This window comes from Exophiala xenobiotica (genome assembly GCF_000835505.1).
Source record: "Exophiala xenobiotica strain CBS 118157 unplaced genomic scaffold supercont1.1, whole genome shotgun sequence".
NCBI classification, from domain to species: Eukaryota; Fungi; Ascomycota; class Eurotiomycetes; order Chaetothyriales; family Herpotrichiellaceae; genus Exophiala; species Exophiala xenobiotica.
Genome location: NW_013562494.1, coordinates 1759831 through 1781747, shown reverse-complemented (window position 1 = coordinate 1781747; position 21917 = coordinate 1759831). Strand labels below are relative to the sequence as shown.

Here is a 21917-nt window from a genome sequence, read left to right as displayed (position 1 = left end):
GGCGGCTTCATCTGTCGTCGTCGCGCGAAGTTGGAGGAATAACATGAGGAAACTTAGCCGGGGCTCTGTTCGGGTCACGTGAACTCACCGCCCCTTTCACCCCCTTTGTGCCTTTTGCTATACAAGGACTCAGGAAGGGTTGAAGTATACGGATTCATACTGAAGTATCTAAACAACAGGCCAAGGGCCCAGTCGTAATCTAAAAGACGAGACGGACGCACAGAATGGGTATATGAAGCACTTTGCTCTCCTCGACCCTTTCAAGTCCAACCCAACCCAACCCCAACGCCACGCTCTGTACATACTGTATCGCATTGAGCAACCGACGCTCCATCTTCATGAAGGAATAAACTGTGCGCAGACTCCAACGCGCTCGAACCCATGATGACATCCAGAAAACTCCAATCAGCTCTTGTTGGCCATGTTTGACCACTTCCAGCTTCAAGCATGTGATCCCGGCGGCGTCACAGCTTGTTCTCCTTCCTCCAGCAGATCCGTAATCCGCGCCAAATTGCTGATAGTCTCCCGTCCTTGACCCATCAACAGTAACCTCTCCGCATCGGCAGGCAAGCCCAAGTATGCAGGTGGTTCTCGCTCTGGAAGTCGATCCACCCAACCCAAGAAGTCTCGAATCGTAGTCCCTTGTGGAACCTTGAGAGCCTGACCTTCACCATCCGATACCAGTTCGTGCTCGCTTTCATACGCAGCAGGGTCGAACACCTTATTCACGATGTTGTTGAGCAAAGAGAAGTCCCCTTCATCATCGATCTTGCCACCGTACATTTCAGTGATCAATGTACGGATCAGGTCCCATGGCAATTTGACAGGGGCGATGTTCGATCGTCCTTGTGCAATCGCGTCGACCCAGGTATCAATGATGAACGAGCAACATTCATAGTCACTGTCGTTGAACTCCCAAAGACCTTTCCATCCAAGTGTTGGTGCATATCGCATCCGTTCCTGCAGGATGGCATGTAGAAAGCAGAGAAGAAGGTAAAGTCTGCCTTTCTCCACTGGCGTTCTCGTGCCTCTGTCAGACAGCACTGTCAAGGTATCTTTCATGTTTGCTCTCATGCCAGCAGGCTGTTCGTAGACCAACGTTCTTGATGCTCGAATGAGATTGACAGGTATCTTCGGGCTGGACTCCATTGACAAGAACAGTCGGAAGTCGGAATGTGGCCTCAGAGCCGAAAGACGTTTCTCAAGGCTCTGCAGCCATTGTGGTGCGAGGTGAACGTTCTTGATCAGTACCCACGCTCCATTGGCGGCGGCACTGGTGATAGCTTTGTCGGCGCTCGCCACACCCTCCTCAGAACCCATAGCAACGTTGGCACAGCTTGCGTTTTGCTTCTCCACCAGTGCATCAACCTTGTAGCTTGCGTCAAATCCCGGATTCGAGCAAAGAGCGATCGGGACAGAAGAGGTGACTTGCTCCACAATGGTCCCCAGGTCATCTGAGCCTTGGAAAATCTCTGGGCCGAACACACTCATTACCAGCTTTTCGGCTGCCGGCAGGAATCGGTCAGGTCTTGCCAGCTTGATGAGAAAGAGCTCGTAGAGACTCTGATCGCTCGCATTGTCAGTCTCATCCCAGATCATAGGCACGTAATGCTCAGCACGCTCAGCAGAAAGGAATCGTTTCCAAGCGGGGCCAGATGCGTCAATCATGTAATGATTAAAAACCGGGATTTTCTTGACAGCAGCCAAAATAGCTTCCTCAGTGGCGGTGGTATCAGCTGCCATGGTGGCGGGCGATTGGGGTCGGCTTTCAAGGATGAGCTCCATCACAGATCGATCAAACTTGTAAGGTGATGCTCGAACAAGAAGCATTGCAAGGGCAATACGATCCTTCTGCAGCAGAGACAAGGAAGTTCTCCGGTACGTCTCCACAAAAATATCCTTGAGAATGATCTCTCCTCGTTCTTCATGGTTGGTCTTGTTCGCCAGATGGGGATTGTGATGCAGCACAGAGTTGAAGATATCGATGAAGTACTGCAACGAAAATCGATAGCCGTGGTTGAGGTGGTGGAGTTGTTCCAGCAAAGCGAAGATGGCGCTGCAAGCATTGGCGATGCGACTGTACCCTTGAGTGATTCGTTCGACTTCTGCCATGACGCCTTCCGTCTCGGCAACCTTCTTTGTGATGACGGCAGCTTCCTTCTTCAGAGTCTCGAGCGTCTGGATAACATTGTCGTCATCAAGGATATTGCCGCGAGACTCGTTCAACGCTTGCAAGAGTCTCTTCTCAAGCTGTCGCAGATTGGTGTCGAATTCGCCTTGCATCTTGACCAAGTTTGTTCGTCGCTTGTCAACGTCAGGCCGCTCGGCCTTGAGGACGTCATTGAGTGACTGAGTCTGCAAGCTGCTACGAGTGACCGTAAAGTTGATGAATGTTGTTCTGCTGCAAACGTCGGGGGCGAACGCTGCCGAGGGGTCCCGAGTAGACAGGTAGAGCTGGAAGTGCTCGGAGAAGTCGATCTCCTGTTTGCCCAATTGGATGAGCACTCGTCCGCCAGTCTTCTGATACTCCTTGTTGAGGACATGGGTCAAGATTGGATCCAAATACTCCGCATCTTGTATCAAGATCGGGTTGCCGAAGCGTAAAGCGCTCTCAAGCTGTTTGGTGAAGGCATCATCCAGGAAGCTAGTGACTGTCAACTTGCGGCCTTGATGTTCCTGCTTCAAGAACTCGGTCACCCTACCAGGCGGGTCGATGATCAAAGGGTATCTGTTGAAGCGCTTCAGCATGATTGCGTTCTCCATGCACAAGTCATCAGCGGGAAGCGAATGACGCTGCCACTGAAGGCGCTCGTCTGCTGACGAAAGGTAGCCAAGGACGGAACCATCATTCTTGCAAGAAACACCGGATAGGGACATATGGTGCAGCCAATCGTCCACCATGGTCTTTCTGAACTGCTGATCATAGAGACCTGCGTAAGCCAGGAACGCTGATGCTATCAATACGTCTCCCACTAAGGTCTGGATTTGCGTCTCAAATGATCTGCTGGCAGCTTCCCACCGGACACGTTCAGAAGACAGACTGTCCAGGAGTCGTAGACTTCGATCCACTTTCGTTTGCACTCGAGCCATTTCGCTCTTGATTGCTTGGGTCTCGCTAATCAGGGCCGCGTACTCGGTCTTGTAAGTTGCAATGCTCTTCTCAAGTTTGGTGATGGTGTTCTCAATGGCTTTAGCATTTGCTTTCGTATCCAGAGCCTTTTCTTCCAGCTGCTCAACCTCAGCACGCAAGGGGCCGACTCGATCGAGGATCTCGGAATAATTGACTTGAGCCTCGACCCATTGTACCAAAGGTCCGCATGCCTTGCTTGCACGATTGACTTTCTCAAAAGTAAAGTCATCATTGGACAGATAGTCATGGCGCATCTTCTGTCTCAACGGTGGTGTCATGTGCTCTTCATTGTCATAGTTGACAATGTTTGCAATGAAATCGTCTTTGCGCACAACAGCTTGAATGCTCTTCCAGCTGTCTACCTTGTGGCCGAGCAAAGTACAGACCGATTCGAGAGCGAGTTTGACACCGGCAGGTGGATTGGCCATCGATCGGACCTCAGTAAGATGTTGTCGCTTGATGTTGCTGACACTGCGTTGAGCTTCGATGACAGCTGGTTCAGCTTTGGCCAGGTCATTGAGCACAATCTCCTTTCGGCTGGCAATCTCCTTTTCTTGCTCTTCGAGGGCAGTTTGTACTTCGAGGGAAGAAGTTTTTCTCTGCTCGGCTTCTTGCTGGTCAGCCACCATACGCTGTAGCTTCTCGTTTGCCTCAGCATCTTTCAATTCTAGTTGCTGTTTCTTCTGGTCGAGGCTTGCTCGAAGATCACGGACCTTGTCCACCGTGTCCCGAAGCTTTTCAAGACCAACATTGAGATGGCGCTGCTGTTCTTCCAAGTCTTCTCTCTTTTCTCTAAAGAGCTTGCCAAATTGCGTCACGAAGTCCAGGTAATGTCGAGGTGTGAGATATGTGACAATACCTTGCTGTTGCTCCAGGCGTTCATTGGTCTTCTGGATGGAATAGTGAATATGCACCATGGCATTGATAATCGTATCACGGTGAGAAGCGGGAAGCGCTAGGTCGCGATATGCCAGAGGAATGCTGTCAGGCGCAGTGAAATTTGGCTTGTCGAGATCGATCGACTGGGTGAGTTCATATCCAACCTGGAAAAGAGCTTGATCTGACCAGTCGCCCATCCAGTTGAGCACGCAACGATTGAACAATGCTGGACTGGTAGCGGCCTTCGATGACAGACCATCCTGTGGCGGGTTCATGGTGAAGACAACATGCAAGTTCTTGACAATCTCCTTGGTAAACCACTTGTAGAGTTCTTCTTGGGAGTCGATAAGTTGCCCCTGCCGCTGGGCCCCTTCCTTGCACGCAGTCATCAGAGCAGAATACTCATCGCCTTCGAATAAGCCGGGGACTTCTCCGTTCGCAAGCAGTGTGTTCATCCGCTCAAGGAATCCAGAGTCTAGCACATTCGACTCGTCCATGATGAAGCAGATCTTTTGGCCCCGAGTACCGCATGCCCTTAAAACACCTCGGAGGTCGTCGTCGAAGTCTTCTGCCGAGTACTTGCCATGCACTTTGATCTGGAAGATACTCAACCCATTCATCCAAGCAACAAATCTCGACAACGTGGTCTTCCCGCTACCACTTGTGCCGATGAGAATGAGATGACCTTGTGGTTGTCGGAATACTCTGTCGATGCGCAGAGCATGCTCCAATACATCATTGAACAGCACGAGCGGCACATCAACCTCTTCTTCGCAGAAGGTCTTGAGACGTGCTTTGACAAATTCCCGTAGCTGTTCTTGCTCGACGGGGATATAGTTCTTGGAAAGCCAGTTCGAGAAGAGGATAGGGCCTTGAAGTGCTTGGTCAATATCTGCTGTCGGAAAGTGCTCCAGAGCAGTCTGTCTGACCATATCGGATGTCCAAGCTCGTTCACTGGGTTCGACGAGACGATCGGAAAATAGTCGCAGCGCTTCGTGTGCCCAAATCCGGATGAGGCCCTCCAAGGAGAGGTGTTCCAGTGGAGAAATGGCTTCATAGATGCCACGAACCCATCGAGTAAGTTCTCTGGGTGAATAGACGTAGTGAGGCTGGATATCAGGGGTAAATCGTGCTTGAGATTTGAGATAGAAATCCACCATGGCCTGAGTAAGAGCGTCGGCAAAGCCTCGCAAAGTAGGCACAACCTTTAGGACAGCGTTGTTGAAAGTGCCATAGATTTGGGTAAGCGAGAGCTCGCCAGGATAGTCGACCATGACCACAGGTGCATGTCTCAAGAATCGATCACCCAAAGGATGACGGCCAACATCTTCAGGAGGATTGCAGGCGCCAACGAACTGAATACGTTCCAGCGACACCCACACTCTGTCTGAAGTGCGCCAGAACCCATTCTGTTCCACAAGCTGTCGCAAGAAACTAATTGCGCGTTGAGTACCATACTTGTCAGGAGCTGGAAGGTTGATTTCATCGCAGAAGATGACGAGCCATCTTCCAAGTTGCGTTGGAGAAAGCACCATTCCATTCAGAGTCTTTTTATACTCGCAATACTGCTCGAAGGTCTTGATAACAAGCTCCGGTTGAGTGGCGCTAGAGAAATTGAGGCCCACGACCTCCATATCCGGCAATTTTCGCAGAGCACTGAAGAGCGTCATGGTCTTACCGGAACCCGGTGGACCGCACAGCATAAGTGGTTTGTGTTCAGACAGCCAGGAATACAGAACGTCCTCATGACGGACCGTATCGATGGTAGGGATGATAACGTCAGTCTGAGTAATCGAGTTCGTATTGAGATCAATTGTAGGAACTTGAGATTGCCAAAGGATCCATTGCGCATGGGGCAAGTTCACATCGTAGTCAATCAGGGATGTTGAGCTGTCAAGGCTGGGTAGATCAACGTTTGTCATGGTGCCGAGGAAATCGCCAAATTCCTTTCGAATGCTCAAGCCCGCATCGCCGACAAAGCTCCAGACAGAGGCGAGTAGGAGTTTCTTCGAGACAAAGGCCTCAGTTTGTTCAAGATCCAGAGGTATTTCAGGGTGGTTCAGGTTGTATTCCAAGACCGATCGACAGGCTTTGGCCAACAGGCTGAAGGCACTGTCAAGAGCTCTGGCTGCTGTAAACTCCATGATGTGTTTGTGTTTTGTAGCCGCTGATAGAGCCTTAAGCAAGAAGTCGTCACGGTTGACCAGGCCCCTCAACGTCTCCACGATGTGGCGCTGTGTTTCCTGGGCTTTGCTGGCCAAGCCCGAAGCCTTGATCTCGTCGTCCAGATCCTCGAAACTCCGTCCGGCGAGTTTCTGCAAGTAATGATCGATCATTAACGACGTGCTCACTGTATCATCTGAAAACCAGACCATACCACAACGACTGACTGTGGCGAGAGTTGCGTACTTCAGACTCTCCACTTCGAACATGATGCGTACATTAGGTGGCAGAGTTAGTCGTTCACCGTTCGGTAGGGTTAGGAGTTTGTTATCATCGAGCACACTGTTCAGGTTTTCAACCCATTCCGGATCGACGTCGCCGTCGAAAACAATCCAGTGCCGTTTACTTTCTTCACCGCGCAAGTTGTCGGCCACCTTTCGCAATATAGCGGTAAACAATCCATCCGTCCACTCTCTCGTGGTACTGTCGAGACTGCCGTAGAGAGCTTCTTTCGACATAACCTTGGGGTCGATCACGTGTTGGACTCCTTCCACACCTTCGACTTTCTGAAGAGCTTGAAGAAGGACTTTCCAGATTGCGGATTTGCCGGAGGCAGATTGACCCACCATCATCACACCGTGGTGAATGTTCTGAATCTGGTATAGCTGCAAGATTTTGGTCATCCATGCCTCGCTCTCGGTTAGATGTTCTTCTCGCATGACTTCTTTGATCGCATCCACGAGCTGTTCCATGTCGGCCGGAACATATTCGACGCCTGGAAAGTCTTGAGCTTGGACTTCGACGAGTGCCTCGACATCTTGCTTGATGAGCTTCGGAGATACAGTCTCCCGAATACTCTGAACGATGATTTGGGGTTCGAGGTCGCGTTCATGGTCAAGTGATTCTTGGGTGGCTTGCATACGTGCTCTTTTGAGCCCTCCTGAACTGACGAGCACACTCTTCAGGGCTCGCAGCCCGAAGTCGTAGTGAGGTTGCTTTGAGAGGCGCTGAGCACAATGGTCGAAAAAGGGCACCACCTGAGACGATATCTGCTTTGCCTGTTTGAAACCCTGAGAGAAAAGCATGACCTCCGCAATCAGCTCCTTGTCTGGCTTGGACATAGCCACGCTCCTGAAGAGTTTCTTCAGATTGTCTGGCAGGTTGGAACGACCTGCGTAACCAGGGTTCATGGTGATGAACAGGCCTGAATTAGGATTGACCTTGAAGCGGCGTCCGACAAGGTCGATTTGCGCCTTTTGCTCGTTGGTGGTGTTCTTCAGACCAATCTGGATATTCTGGATCTGCTGCGAGACTGCAGAGAGAATTCGCTCTTCTAATCGATTGAACTCATCGAAACAACCCCAAGCACCGACCTGACACAACCCGAGGAAGATACGACCCATGGCCTGGAAGTCAAAAGTGTCATCACAACAGAAGACCAGAGTGAAGCGGCCCAACTGGAGACCTAACGCTTTCACGGATTCGGTCTTACCAGTACCTGCAGGACCGTAAGGAGAACCTCCCAATCGTTGACACAGCGCTTGCGTCAAAGTCAAGAAACAACGATCGGTGAGTGGCGTCCGTACAAGGCGATCAGGTACACCGAGATACTCATAGCCATAGTCCAGAACAGCGTTGGCCATCTCGATACGCAGTCGACCCATCAAGTCTGCATTGGGATCGTACACATAACGCATCTGCAGAATCCACAGGTGATGACCTGGCGAGGAAGCCTCGGCTTTGATCAATTTTGCGATGACATCTCGTTGATGGACGGCTTCGGTGATGAGGTGTTCACACTTCTTCCGAGTCAAGGCCGGGAGATCGTGCAGAACGCTCTCTGCCAGCAAATCTAGCAGTCGTACTTCATATTCATGCAGTTTTGTCAAGCCCTGACCGGCAGCCTCCAGTGCCTCCTGTACAAGCTCAGTCCACACAACTTGAGCTGCCAGAATCATGATCTGAGCTGGAAACATGGTCATGTAATCTTGAAACAACGCGACCTCGAGTTCGGGCGCGGTAAAGAGTGGTCTGAAAGCAGCAACAGCCTCTGCGAGGAGCTCAGCCAATGTCTGCTTAACACTGGTGTCGAGAGCCGTCAGCCAGTCGTTGATCTTTGGCAGCTTGATAAGAGAAACTTCCCTCTTGAGTTTGACACTTTCACCTTCTTTTGAGGTGACGGCTGTGAGGGTATTATCGTCGCTGACTTCTGCTCCAGATATGCCCGCAAACATCTTCTTGAAATGTTTTGCCACTCGCGTACTGTCGTTGCTGTTGCCGATGATTTCCAGCAGATCTTCGTCTCCGACAAAGTAGAAGCGTGGAAATGAGACACGTTCCCGCTCGAGATATTCTCCTAGAGCCTTTTGAATCTTGCTCAAAAGCTCAGCAAGGCGTTCAAGTGATTTCTGGACTCCAGGGATGGCAAGAACGTCCATCACGAAAGGTGACTTATAGACTTTCTTCATCACTGCAGAAAACTCGGTGTTGATGTTGGAGAATCTGCTCGACTCAGTGGGTAGTAAGTGTTTGATATCGTTGTTGCCGGTAAAGACGCCCTCGAGGTAAACCCATTGTCTCTGCACACCGATCCAGACATCGAACAGAACGTGGACTCGGTTGAGCTTGTCCTCCCATGCTGAAGCTTCCTCCTCGAACTCCTTATAGTATGGTGAGTGTCTCATTGCTTGCAAGGAGTTGAGGTTCTCGCTGCACTTGGCAAATAGGTCGTCCCAACCTCGAATGAGTCGACTCTTGTTTTGATAGTTGACCAGGTCCAAGGGGTAAGTCTGCCAAGTATCGCGAACTTGTCGGACGAACTCTTCAAGAGCCAGCTCTCCTCTAGCCTGGGCGATGATATCGCGAATAGTGGACTCGCTGGTGATCAACTGAAGATCCCAGACATCTCCGAGCGTCATGGATACTTCTGAATAGCGCTTGTTAGGCTTGAGGGCTTTGTAAATCTTCAACCAGTGTCGCTCTCGAATTGCATCCGACTTGAGGTCAGACAAAAGGGGGTTTGCTTTGATCAATTGCCGTAAGACGTTCTGAACGTGCTCAAAGGCCGCATACTGCCGCATTCGACTAGGCATTTCTTTGGTCATCTTTACCAAGCCATCCAATGATTGACGCAGCTTTCGTGGCTGTAAACTGGTCCACAGTGTATCGCGGAGGTCATTGATACTTTGCCATATCGTTGAGAGCGCAGACCATACTGATTTGAAATCCCCGACCTCTTCGAGAGCAGAAGCCAGTCCATTGTCCTTGGTCAAGGGCAGTGCAAGGGCTTCCTTGGCTCTAGCAACTGTGTCAGCTTCGCTTTGCAGCTTTTCCATCCGAGTCTGGTATGTGCGCAACACCTCAGCAGCTTCGGCCGGTGGAATCGTTCCCGAAACTGGTTTCTCTTCTGACCATTGAGCAACGACGTCTGCTATCCGGCCACTGATGGCGCGATCTTCGTTGGTGACATTGGACCGCAAAGCGTCCGTCTGGTCTTGGACAATTTTGCTTTTCCGGCCGAGGATCTCCTCAAAAGCGTCCCATTCGTCACTCACTTGAGTTGCAGAAAGCCAATCGCTGCCGAAGTTGTATCGCTGTCTGGAAAGCGCCGTCTGCCCTTGCCGGAATATCTCCACTTCAGGTCCCCATAAGGCAGCATTTCGTCGGCACTGTTGTACAGTGGTAATGAATGCCACAGCTTGCGCGGTCGATGATGCTTCGAGCGATTGATTCTCAAGATCCTGACGGGCTTGTCGCATGTCGCTGAAAACTTCGGCCATCCGGGTGCCAAGAATACCGCCAAATTTTCTCGTAATCTCGTCTTGCCATTGATCGTACTTCTGTGTAATCTTTGACTGAACCTGTTCGTAGTCAAAGACAACAGTGCCGATGGTCTTTCGGCCTTCAGATGTGTCAAAAGTGGAGCGCGCATGGCGGACCTCTTGTAGCAACTGATGCCATTGACCAAGATCATCGCCCAGAGTTTCGTGCAAGTGGTCACTGCGGAGATCCCAAAGGTTTTGATATGTGTACCATTCATCGAGGTAGGTAGACATCTGATCAACCTTGTCATTGATGGCACTGTAAGCCGTAACCAGAGTGTCTACATTTTCCAACGGCAGATCCTTAAACGTGGGCGTCGACTGCGCAGACCCAGCATCTGTCGTCACTTGATATCGAAGAGCAATTTGGGGTAGGTGACAGAGGACATCGAGCCAGTCTTCGAGTTGAGTTACCCAACTGGCCTTAACAGAATGTAGAGGCGGATCCACAAAGATGGTCTGGTTGTTCATCATAATCTCAATTTCTGTCTGGGGAAATGACACGTGGTAGATTGCGTCCTCTGGTGCCGGGATGAGGTGCTGATCTCCATCTTGTCCGTCAAGGGACGTGAAAGTGTTGGTCCAGTGCTTCAGAGCCTGCTTTAGTCGATCCTGGAAAATGAGCCGCAACTGTAGATTGAGTCCGGAAACCCATTGCGACAGGTTGGCATAGCTTTCCAGATTCATCTTGTCCACGGCATTCTGAATGACATCCATCTGAGTCTGGAATGCCTTAGCCGAGTATGGACATGTCTTCATCTCTGAAAGCGCAAGCTGGATCTTCTGGTCGAGCTCGCGGATAATTGCCGTCTTATTCTGCAGGACGGCAACCGCAGTGGCCAGATCACGCACATACTGCACATGCGCCGAGTCGTTGGAAGTAGACTTGCCTTTGATGTGTAGTTCATAGGAATGGATAAAAGAATCCCAACGTAACTTCACGCCAGTGGCAAAGAGGATCTGTACCTCCTTCTCATAGCCGGCCATCAAAGGTGCCATGTTTGGCATTTCTAGGATAGAGCGAACGGTCGAGAAGTACCCAGCAACGCTTTCCATTAGACTCAAAGCATACGGATATACTCTTTGAGCCTGTTTGGCTGTCGTGGCAATGCGATGCGGTATCTGGAAATTCAACCAGGTCAGGTTTCTGACCTCTTTGAACAGAGATATGGCGTGGTTGTCGAAGTTGACATTGAGCTCCAAGGCACCGTTTGCACTCCGGCTGCGAGTGATGATGAAGAGTCGGCCTGTCACCGAGATATCTCTCGACTGAACATCATATAACCAAGCCTCGTAGATGTCTCGAGTCGTGAGCCTCTTTCGGAACATGTTACTTTCGGCTTGCAACTTCTCTCCGTCTGTGTGCAGCTTCCAGTCCTCTCCTAAAACGGCCTGGACCTTGGACATGTAGCCATCCAGCTGTGACTCGATCTGACGCACCCACAGGATAGCACCGGCCACTGGGGGTATGTCACGAAGCTGTGCCATCATTTGCGCTTCAGACCCGCCATACTGTTGCTTGAATCGCTCGTGAAGGGCAGCGATCGCACTCTTGACATTGTCTAAGAGCTGGGCCTGGTATGACGCTATCGCGCTCCGTACTTTCTGTCGGACAAGCAGTGCGTTGAACTTTTCGAAGACCCGGAACATCTCGTTGGCCGTCTTTGCCTTGCCTAAGCGGTCCCTCAGTCTTGCGATGATTGAATCTTCTACACGGGAAGTTCTCTCGGTGTACTGATTTTCTGCATCGACCCAGACTCTCGTGCCTTCATCGGACACATCCAGAACATTGACGTGCCGGACGACTTCGTATGCAGCGGACACTTCTTCAACAGCATCCACATCGCCAAGTTCTTCGATGATTGCCGCACCACCTTCATCAGCCAAGGCAGTTGCGCCAGTAGCGCTGGACTTTGGACCGAGGACGTTGACAATGGTCTGGAGTAGCTGCTCGTGATTGTTTCGAAATTGATTGACATACCGAAGGCGCTCTTGGGTTTGAGCATGTTGAGAGCTGATTTTCACGGGAACAAAATCGTTGTTCTTCCGTCGGGTTATCTCACGCGCGACTGCAGTAAAACTCTTCAGATTGTCATCCCAAGTGGCCCATACTTTATTGACAGATTCCATCAGCTTTTGGAAGTCTTTGAAGCTGGACGACATTATCAACCTCCCTTGGAGCAGAGTGTGGATTTGGGTGTTCAGTTCCGCAGAGATGCCTTCGACCAATTTGAGTGCCCGTCGGATGGGATAGTTACAGACCCTCCACTTCTTGTTCAGATGTCCAAATATAGAGTCCAATGCTTCTACCACTTTGTCCAGTGAGCCAGCCGAAGAGAGCTCATCCAGTGGGAAGTCCCGCATCAGAGTATTGTAGTTGTGTACGATATCGCGAGCCTCTTTCAACCCGGTATCGGTGTCAAATCCTATTACCTGCTGCTGTCGTTTTGCTTTCTTCAGGATTTCCATAGTCAGCTTGACGCCATCGGACTGCAGTTCGTCCCCCAACTTAGCCAAGGCAGACTCCAGATTCAGCCAGAAGTTGATCTCCTGCGCAGCAGTAGCTTGAGCACCAGATAGGTCTTTGGCAAGCTTTGTGAGGGCTTGTATTGACTTGATCCAGCCGTTGACACAGTTGGTAAGGCTGTTCTGTACCGTGCTGTTTTCCAGGACATGAGTTGGAATCAGCTGAACAGAAGGTGACACCCCTTGGGCAGCCGCATCCTGTAGGGTATGTACCACGACCTCGTGCAGGGGCAGGTGGACCAAAGGAATATCGGTATTCTGCTGCAGGTTCAGGAGACTTATTTCCAGTTCTTTCATCCTTCTCTTTGCACCAGGCACTCCACCCTTGGCTTGCGCATCATACCAAGTGCGACCCGCGGATCCACCCGTTCTTGTGTAGGCATCAAAATACGGACTGAGGACATTGTGTAGAAGCGAATAAACAACCGTGTAAGGGGAGGCGAGTTCGGCATTGGTATTGGCTTCGCCATCGACAGCGTATGAGCCGGGGAGATTGAAGACTTGTATTTGATGCGCCAGTGGTTTCCGAGCGTCAAGAGGCCCAGACAACTTGAGAAGGGCTATCGATGCGACTGTGGTTGGCGTGGGCGAGAGGTCAGCGGATAGTCTGTAGACATGCTCGATTTCTGCCAAATCGTCAGTGATATATTTTGCGCTTCCATGGACCGACCGACTCGGTGTATCATCATGGCCATTGACCAGCTCATCTCTGATGTCCTTCTGCGCGAATAGTGTGATTTGCGAATCACTTGCGAATTTGGCACATTTATCCAGGGAGTCGGCACGCTCTGCTTTGGACAGCAGGCTCCCAACAGCCTCGAGTTCTCGTCTGGCGGCGCCAAGAGTGATTTCGATCAGATTGGCAATGTGCTCGAGGACATTGAGAGGATCTGCTTCTACTGGGGGAGGAGTGTGAGCGCCATTAGGAGCGGTAGGCGATAGAACGTCCCCCATAGCAGATAGATCTAGAGATTAGACAGGACAAAATCGACGTTCCCGACATTTGTCAGCCTAGGTAGCCTTCAACACCGGCGCAATGCTGATGACAGAGACGATGGTAGGATGAGTAAAATGTTCTTGGGGTGCAAACAATGTTGCAGTTGACAATTGCGGATCAACCTGGAGAATCGCGCAAGAGAACGCGTCCTTGTCCTTCCAGAGTGAAAGGCACCACCCGCCAAGTCCAGGGTGACTGGCCGCAGGTGCCCGCCAATGACAGCCACTGGAGCTGACGAACATGCGAAACTGGCGAATCTAAGCCCATAGTTCTCAGAGGCTAAGCATCGTCGTTAGGGCTCTAGCTTTTGGCCTAAGGCTCATCGTGGCTGCTCAGATCACATTAATTCTCCGAGCTAAAAGGGGCCTCACGCCTGAAGACACAGCACAGAGGAACACGCAGAAGAACACTCATAAGATAGTCGGCATGTAGCCGAATGAGTATCGGGAAAGTCCTTGTCATCAGCAGATTTTCCTCATTTCGCTATATACAGTGTCGGCAGCTCCGGGTATCACATTCAATCATTAACGCAAGATCTTGCTCAGCATCCCTTAATCGGTTTTGTCGACGAACAGCAACTTCCCAGGGGAAGATGGTCGGACGACCCGTCCTCATCTTGGCTCCTTTACGGAGTAGTTCTTCAGAACCCTGCCCAGGGCAAATCTCTTGGCCTGGAGCAGTTCATGTTGCTCTCTCCTGGGGCCCACAAATCGAGCAAGCAACGAAATGGCCACTGCACTGTTTGCTTCACTGTTAGAACGGTCGAGGAGTCCAGCTCAGTGCGTCCTCTCAAGATCCGCGAAGCAACAATCCTTCAGCTCGGTTTCCCCTGCATCATTTTTCCCCTCTCTTGGCAACCCGCGTCGAGATGAAGAAGGGATCCGGGCCATGGGAGACAGTAAAGCACTTGGTAGACAGAAGGCTGCTTGCTCGTTCGCAGATAACGCCCCACAATGGGCTCAGATTGATACCGGCTCGCAAGAACTATCGGCCAGTCCCTCTTTCTGTGGCTCGTTTTCGTTGAGTCTCCATCGAATCATTGGTCATTTGCCTTACGGCCATGGCATATTCAATATCTGCGTCGGATGTCTCTTCAGATGACCTCCTCCCAAGCCAGGTGGTCTGAGGTCTGAGTATATGAGCGTCGGAGGCTTCTCTTTGCGGATCACCATAGTCGATCGCATCGAAACCGTTCTCGTCGGCGTCACGATCCCTTGATGCGTTTCTCGCAACAGCGGAATATCGATCTTCGATGTGGTCGGTAGGACCAGCCTTGATGTCTCCCCACGGCGGCTGGATGTAATCTCCGTCAGGGCTTACAGGCATCGTTGGCAGAGGGGCGACTGGTTGAGGGCGGTCTCCCGACGGAGGTGGCGTTGGCCAATTGTTTGCTCGTTTCACGTCGTCCAGATGTTGCTTCGCTCGAGCATCTCCTCCGTCCATGGCAAAACTGCCCAATCGGCTCATCTTGAAAGCTCTCAAGCGGTCCAGGGCCGTCTTGAAATCGTCCAGGACCACGGAATCCGTCAGACACTTGAAGACGAAGGACAGTTTCCAGAACGGGTTGATACCAACCGGTAGCGCAGACTTGAGTGCGGAAGTCACCGATAGCACATCGAGGACGATGAAGCAGATACTAAGAATCATTGCACCCAACATGACCGCAAATCGAGGTGAGATTCGGACGATCTGGGTGATGGAGAGGTCGTATTTGGTTTTGATGTTGTAGAATAAAATGCAGGCGGCCAATACCCACCAAGGGTCCCGACAGAGTGCTTCCCATGGTCTTGTCTTCAAGAAGACCGTGTTCACGTTGTGGAAATATGTGAAGTTAGCATATATTTCCACCACCCAGTATGGCTGGACAAGGATGATGCTGCCAATGAACAGGCGGCTAGCGGTCTTGTTCAAGAAAGGTCGAATCTTCATCCAAGCAATGACGTTATGCAAGGACCACGAGATGTTGAGGAATATGGCGGCCACCGATAGCCACCAGGCGTAAACGGGTGGGTCAAAGAGGATGAAAAAGCCTTGCCAGTAACCCAAGACAAGCTGTCAGGAAGATGTCTCGTCAGTGCCGATCTTGGTCATGGCGGACAAAAGCACATACCTCGAGCAAAATGAGCTTGTGCAGCAAGACCCCTCTGCGCATGTTGGCCAGTGTTATGCAAGACATGATTATTAGGGAGCCGATCATGTATCCTTCCGCCCATGCCTCGAGCACCAGACCGTGGGGATCTGTCGGCTTGGTGACCTCTTGCTCCTCACGCCGGAGCAGGGTATGCAAGACATTGTGAGCCTTGGGTATGGGGCTCATTGTTGCCGACAATGTGCAGGGTGAAACAGTTTCGAAGGTTACGAGGGTAGCGGTGGAGGTGCGCCCATCAAAGGCCGGATCGCGACACAATAGGCATGACCAGACTCGAGAGAGTGTGGACGGGCAGGGTCGAGGACAAAGATCGCGTGCGCCGAATGAAGGACGGTCGTTGTTCTCTGAGGGCACTGGAGAGAGCGCTTGTTGAAGGTGGAATGGCGGAAAGGAAGAGAGGAGTGGAAGAGAGGAAGAAGGGAGGTGAGAGGAGGGTGGTCTCAGGAGTGTGTGATGCGGTGAATTAAGCACTGAAAGTGAAGTAAGGTGAGTTTGAGATGAGTGAGCAGATCGAGGTGAACCGCCGATGCGGGATTATTGGTGGGAGAATAATGGGCGGCAGTCAACCCTCGATTTCATCACTGCGAGAGCACCACTATGGAGAGACAAAAACTGCCCCAGGGCTCCTTTGTGTGGAGCTCACCTTTAAGCCTACTCGCCAGAGTCCAGACGAACCCTCCGTAACCAACAGGGAGGAAATGGCATGATGGGCGTGACCATCGCTCCCGGCCAGGAATTCGATCGAACATGGCATCGCCTGGGGAGGACGGAATTCAGCCAGCCTCTCAAGTGCCTCGCTTCCCTTTGTTCTTGCGCCACCGTTCTCATCCAAGTGGACTTTGCTACGAAGTACTCGGACAGGCGTCCTTTTTCGGCCTCGTACCGTGTAGAAGTGGTTTCACTTTGCCTAATAGCAATTGTGCCAGAACGATCCAACGGTTCGCGCTCCATTTAGCCAAATCAACCCTCATCACTGCTAATGTTCTATTCTCTCTCTACGCTGTGGATCGGTTCCATCATGCTGTGAGCTCGGACAGGTTGCAGTGTGCGACAGTCACAGAGCATGATGCAAGGTCACACATTCTTTTGCCAACCAGGCCAACGACACATTCATGGCCACGTCTCGATGTCATGGGACACGGGCGACACGGGAGCTGCCCTACAACGCAAATACCACGTTGTTTCTGGCCAAAGCTCTGCCGAAGGTCCGAGGCGGCCTGTTCCCAATTCTCGGGCAACGAATTGAATCGTCGTGATCGTCTTTTCTCCCCTGCATGTCAGGCATGAGTTCCTATCAAGCTCCATGGACGTTGAGAGCATCACGGCTCGACGGTCATCTGCTGTGCTTCCATGTTCAGTTATGATCATGATCTGCTTTGTTATATCGGACCGAGATGGTTCGCCGCGCCGCTTCGTCCCTTCAGAGAACGGAGGACTCGTACTGAACTGTCCCAAGGAAAGGCTTTCATCCATTTCCCCCGCTTTCCAATGCCATTTCTCAGGCCTAGGCTAGGTACTCCGTAGGCTCTGGTGGCTCTGACACTGTCGCGCTGGAATTTACTCCTTACGGATCTACTCGATGCCCTCCTGTTTCGCCTGCTGCGTCGCTCGCGGTGCGGGGCCCCGTAAGCCATCCTTATTGAAATTTTCAAGCCACACGGCCCTTTTGCTGCTTTGGTCGCTTCGTGTCTACCAATCATCCTGAAGTCTTTTCGTCATAACACAAATCATGTTCTTTGGACAGAGAAACGTTCTTCCGAATTGCTACCCGTGTCAAATGCTGGAGGCTGAGCTCTCTCGGTTGGAGGTGCTTTGTCGTGAACACTAGCATTCCCGAGTTTTGCTAGTAATTCTGAGGACTTCTACGAGTGCAGCTGGGTGAGCTGGTCCGGACGCATAGACAGCAAACCCCGGTGTGAACGTGGATATGAACCGATGCACAATAATGCCATTGAGCTATAATTGCGCCAGCCTCTCCTGGAATGCTAAGTAATAGTCCGATCAGGCTTGCTCCGCCGCTTGCTGTCCCGCCAAAACCCCTGCGCCGATGATGCCCCCATCACGAGCTTCCCGCAAAAAGACACTCTTGCCACCGTCTTGGGGTCCTGCTCGCATTACCAGTCGATCAATGAATCTCTGACATTGTTCTTTGAAGTTTGGATAGTGCTGAATAATTCCTCCGGTGTAAGCAATGACCAATTCCTCTGGTCCTGATCTCCAAGCTGTCGCACCCGGAGCAGGTGAGAGTCCGTCTCGCACATCTCGCGAAGGGAGAGCTAGATGACCTTGTTTGGGAGATGGTGGCTTGCTGTCCGTGGTGAAAACTGCATCGGCAGGTGAAGCAGAACTGCCAGGCTCGGACAAGGCGATCTCGCCGACCGTGGCTAGAAGGCCCACGGTAGATGCTGCAATGAGGCCGGCGGAACGAACCTGAACGAGATGTGCGATCTTGCGGAGTGCTCCTGCCGAATGTGGCGACCAACCCCAGTTCGATGACTCCGGAGGTGGAATTCTACGTTTCAACTCCCCCGCCAACTCTGAATTGGATCGTGCTCGTGCGACCACCGCACTGACAAAGGTGGTGGTGAAGCTGTATGGATGCACAATCGTAGCAGGAAGTGATGTGGACGGCACCGGCGGTTTGTGTGCCTTTGTCATGTAATCGTGGAATATGATGCGCACAAGCTCTCCTATATACCTTCCGCCAGTCATGTATTCGAGAGGTTGGAAACCAGGTCGTGCACAGGCGGCATCTAGTTGACGATCCCAGTCCGTAGTGATGGACTGCAGGGGTCCGCATGCTCCAGCGATTGTGATTTCGGTATTTACCACTGTTTCTGTCGCTTGGGGTTTGTTTGTTCGGATGGGCGCAACTTTGGACTCGCCCAGGCTAGGGAATTTCATAGGTATGGTGGCGTTGACGCCAGTGCCGACAATTACACCTGCAACCACTCGAGAATTCGGCAATGACTTGACACTGTACGCTAGCGACGCAAGAGTAGCTATGGTATCGTTGGTGATGGCTGCAATTCTCAATCGAGGTAGCGGGCCGAGTTTCCTTCTTTTCGCTCGTGGAGATGAATCATTGGATTGCTGTTGTCGTGTGTGCCGAGCGTAGCCTTGCAGTAAAGTTGAACCAAGATCGAGGTCTGAGGTAATGGTGAAGCCTTTCCCCATTGGCATCAGCGTCGCGGAATCGAGTTTCTCTTGCCTGTGACCGTTTAATCACCTGAAATTCGGGTACTGCAGGGAGACCTACATCATGGGGAAACTGAAGGTGATACCCATTGGGAGCTCTTCAGGAACAGGCACTTTGCCCATATCAGAGCTGAGCCGGTCACCAACGACCTCGGCTATACAGTCACCAATCCAGGAAAACAGATCCTCAGTCTTGTCCATCTTCAAATGCTCACCAATAGGCCAGGCCTTTTCCAGCGTCCGTCGTACTCGCGGACGCTGAGCATTTCTGATTGTCTCACGTGACCGCTCAGCGCCAATGGCTGTGGAGGGGTGCTCGTCCGCATCGCCCAGCAGCTCGATAAAGGCAACCCGAAGATTGGTGCCGCCGACATCAATAGCAAGGAACTGACCCGTCTCGTGGCCTGAAGGCAGGTTCGTTACTGGTGTTGGGAGGAACTGTTCTTCAGAATGTAGCGCTAGCTCTTCGTAAACTCTGCAGAATTGATAGGCTAGGTTATGGACGACGTTATCGTCGATATGCAGTGGCTGCAGAAAAGTCTCAATTCCAGCTTCTGAATCATCGGGCGGCGGACTTCCATTGCTGGCCGATTGGGCTGATGCCATCTCCGACATTTTGCGCTGCTCCTAGCAGTGTCGAATTCACAAAGGCTGAGTGGTGTGAAGTTGGAAAGGCTACTCACGTGCAAGGCAACCAGGTCAGCATTGGGGAAATCCAAAAACGTTTCGACCACGGGTACGGAGTACAGGTGAGGAGAGACGTTGAAACACCTCGCGAGTTTCGGGGAGGAAGAAGCTGTTGCAGAGCTGTGTTCTTGTGTAATGAGTTTCAAGGTGTCCAAGTACAGCGGTAGCCCAACCGCCAATTGCAGAAGGCACGGGATTGAAGAATATCAATATTTGGTGATTCAAATGTGACCTTGGAGACGGATGTGACGCTGAGAGAAGGGGAAGAAAATAGAGGATAGTGTAGTCAGCCTCAATCGGTCCAGGTTCAGGTGTTGTTGCTGGTCCTTCCGGCATCGCACAGACCATCGCACCAATGAACACGGCTCTAACTCAAAGTCACGAATACGACGGCCTCTGGTTCTGGGGAATATGCGGCTCGAATCTACCCTTCACCGAAAGAGTCATAGGTTGCAGATAGAGGGTCTACCTGCCACATGGCTACAAGGGCATATCAGGCTAGGAAGCCGCTTCGGAGAAGAATAGGCGAGTCCAAGAGCGACGGTTGGACATGCAAAGCGCTGCCAGACTTCAACTCAAGGACCCGTTGTCTGCTGCGAGGTCTTGCTGCGATAACGGAAAGTGCGGGCCCTACGGAGTTCCATAGTAATGGGGAGCGGAGATGCCCAGCAAGATGGTGGCGCAAGGTACATAAATTCGGGATCCGGGACACAGGACAAACCGAAATAATGATCGGGTCTCATTATTTCAAGTAGAGCCTGCTTGGGAATGGAAGTCGAAGGCCTGGAAGGGCCAAGGGGGTTCTTACTGGTACTACAATACTTGTGCTGGACAATGCTTTTCAGCTGAGACAGGTGAACAAGGCCTCCTACGAGTAGTGACCTTTAAGCAGCCGAGGCAGTCATGGGCGGGCTACCACAGTCGTGGGCTTCCTGTTCAAGCGGTGTCCAACTGCTGCTTGTCGTCGAATGACACCCTACGGCCATATTACACGATTTACCCGTAAGACCGTAGAAGACCTCGGTTGCCTAGGTACTTTGTACTTGCACCAATGCCATCCATATTGCAGTCCCTACAAACAGCGTCTCTTTTTTCCATTTCGGTAGATCTCCGAAGCCTATCCATGTAAATAACTTCTAAGAGTCACATTAAATTTTGACCTTTATATTCGTACCTACCTAGGTACCTACAGGTTAGATACGGTAGGCACTGACCCAAGCAGCCGAGGCAAGCCTATTTCCTGAGTGTGCAAACACGCCAAGGTCATTTGCCTGCGTTCTGTTTGCGTCACAGATGGTTGTTCGAAACAATCCTCTCTACAGGTTCAACTCTGCCCTCTAGTCCTCGGCTTGTCGACATCCGTCAGAATGACTCTTCGATACGCTTCTTCGCCTGATGAGAAGCTACCTTTCTCAGACCCAACTGCACTTCCATACGAGCAGTCGCGCAGAGCGAGCCATCCTCCACGAGAACGATGGATCAAACGCATTCTGCCCGCTATCTTGACATTACTAGCACTGTTCGCACTCTTTCGGACTGCTTTTGTCTGCAATCATCGCTACGAACCCGGGAAACCATTTTCGCGAATGGATGTGCTTGAAGAAAGGGAAAAGGTGCCGTTAGAGATACATGTCATGTCCAAATGTCCCGATGCTCGGGATTGCCTACAAAAACTGATACTACCAACAATGGTGGAAGTAAGCGACAAAGTTAACTTCACCATGTCGTTTATCGGAAGGTAATCTTTGCTATTGATTTGTATAGCCCTAGCTCACCGGCCTTCAGTATCGACCCCGACTCCGACGCTGTCTCCTGCAAACACGGTCCTGGCGAATGTTTGGGCAACATCATCCTCCTCTGCGCAGCCAAAGTCTATCAAGATGTGAAGATCTGGCTCGGCTTCACGAACTGCATGATGTCCGACTACCCCGATATTCCAAAACGAGACCTGGTCGAGAGCTGTGCCATGGAACATGGAATTGACTTTGCAAAGCTCAATACTTGTATCAGCGACGAAGGCGAAGGTATCGGCTTGCTCCGGTCGAGTATCCAGAGGAGTGCCGAGAACAATGTCACAAGGAGTTGCACCGTCAGACTTGCAGGCGAGGTACGGTGTATTCGAGACGGCGGAGAGTGGTACGACTGTCCTGGAGGCAGTTCGGTGAAAGATCTCGTTGGCGATGTGAACAAACTGTACAGTAAAGGGAGCATCTGAATCCCAGGAAGCGTCTTTTTGTCGAATCGCGTGTTTCCTGTACTTGTTGGCCGTGGCCTGGCACAGTATGATACCCCGGAATGGCATTCTTGTTGGTTGAGCTCAGGTCTCTATTCGTATTGTCCAGATCTTCGTGCCATTTCTTGACCGTA

General features: G+C 51.4%; 4 protein-coding genes across 4 annotated transcripts; 1 reads left to right on the top strand and 3 right to left on the bottom strand.

The window, feature by feature from the left end:
* Positions 1-139: 139 nt before the first annotated feature.
* PV05_00693 (uncharacterized protein) lies at positions 140-13631 on the bottom strand. Its single transcript, XM_013465609.1, has 2 exons — positions 13194-13631; positions 140-13145 (listed from the first exon to the last, which is right to left on the bottom strand). The coding sequence occupies exons 1-2, from the start codon at positions 13471-13473 to the stop codon at positions 442-444; spliced, it is 12984 nt and encodes a 4327-aa protein (XP_013321063.1). The 5' UTR covers positions 13474-13631; the 3' UTR covers positions 140-441.
* A 329-nt stretch (positions 13632-13960) lies between these two features.
* Positions 13961-16191, bottom strand: PV05_00692 (uncharacterized protein). The gene is made up of 2 exons (XM_013465608.1): positions 15627-16191; positions 13961-15568 (listed from the first exon to the last, which is right to left on the bottom strand). The coding sequence occupies exons 1-2, from the start codon at positions 15831-15833 to the stop codon at positions 14501-14503; spliced, it is 1275 nt and encodes a 424-aa protein (XP_013321062.1). The 5' UTR covers positions 15834-16191; the 3' UTR covers positions 13961-14500.
* Positions 16192-17585: 1394 nt separating this feature from the next.
* PV05_00691 (uncharacterized protein) lies at positions 17586-19787 on the bottom strand. Its single transcript, XM_013465607.1, has 2 exons — positions 18925-19787; positions 17586-18876 (listed from the first exon to the last, which is right to left on the bottom strand). The coding sequence occupies exons 1-2, from the start codon at positions 19476-19478 to the stop codon at positions 17667-17669; spliced, it is 1764 nt and encodes a 587-aa protein (XP_013321061.1). The 5' UTR covers positions 19479-19787; the 3' UTR covers positions 17586-17666.
* A 915-nt stretch (positions 19788-20702) lies between these two features.
* Positions 20703-21867, top strand: PV05_00690 (uncharacterized protein). The gene is made up of 2 exons (XM_013465606.1): positions 20703-21288; positions 21336-21867. The coding sequence occupies exons 1-2, from the start codon at positions 20918-20920 to the stop codon at positions 21763-21765; spliced, it is 801 nt and encodes a 266-aa protein (XP_013321060.1). The 5' UTR covers positions 20703-20917; the 3' UTR covers positions 21766-21867.
* The last annotated feature ends 50 nt before the right edge of the window (positions 21868-21917 follow it).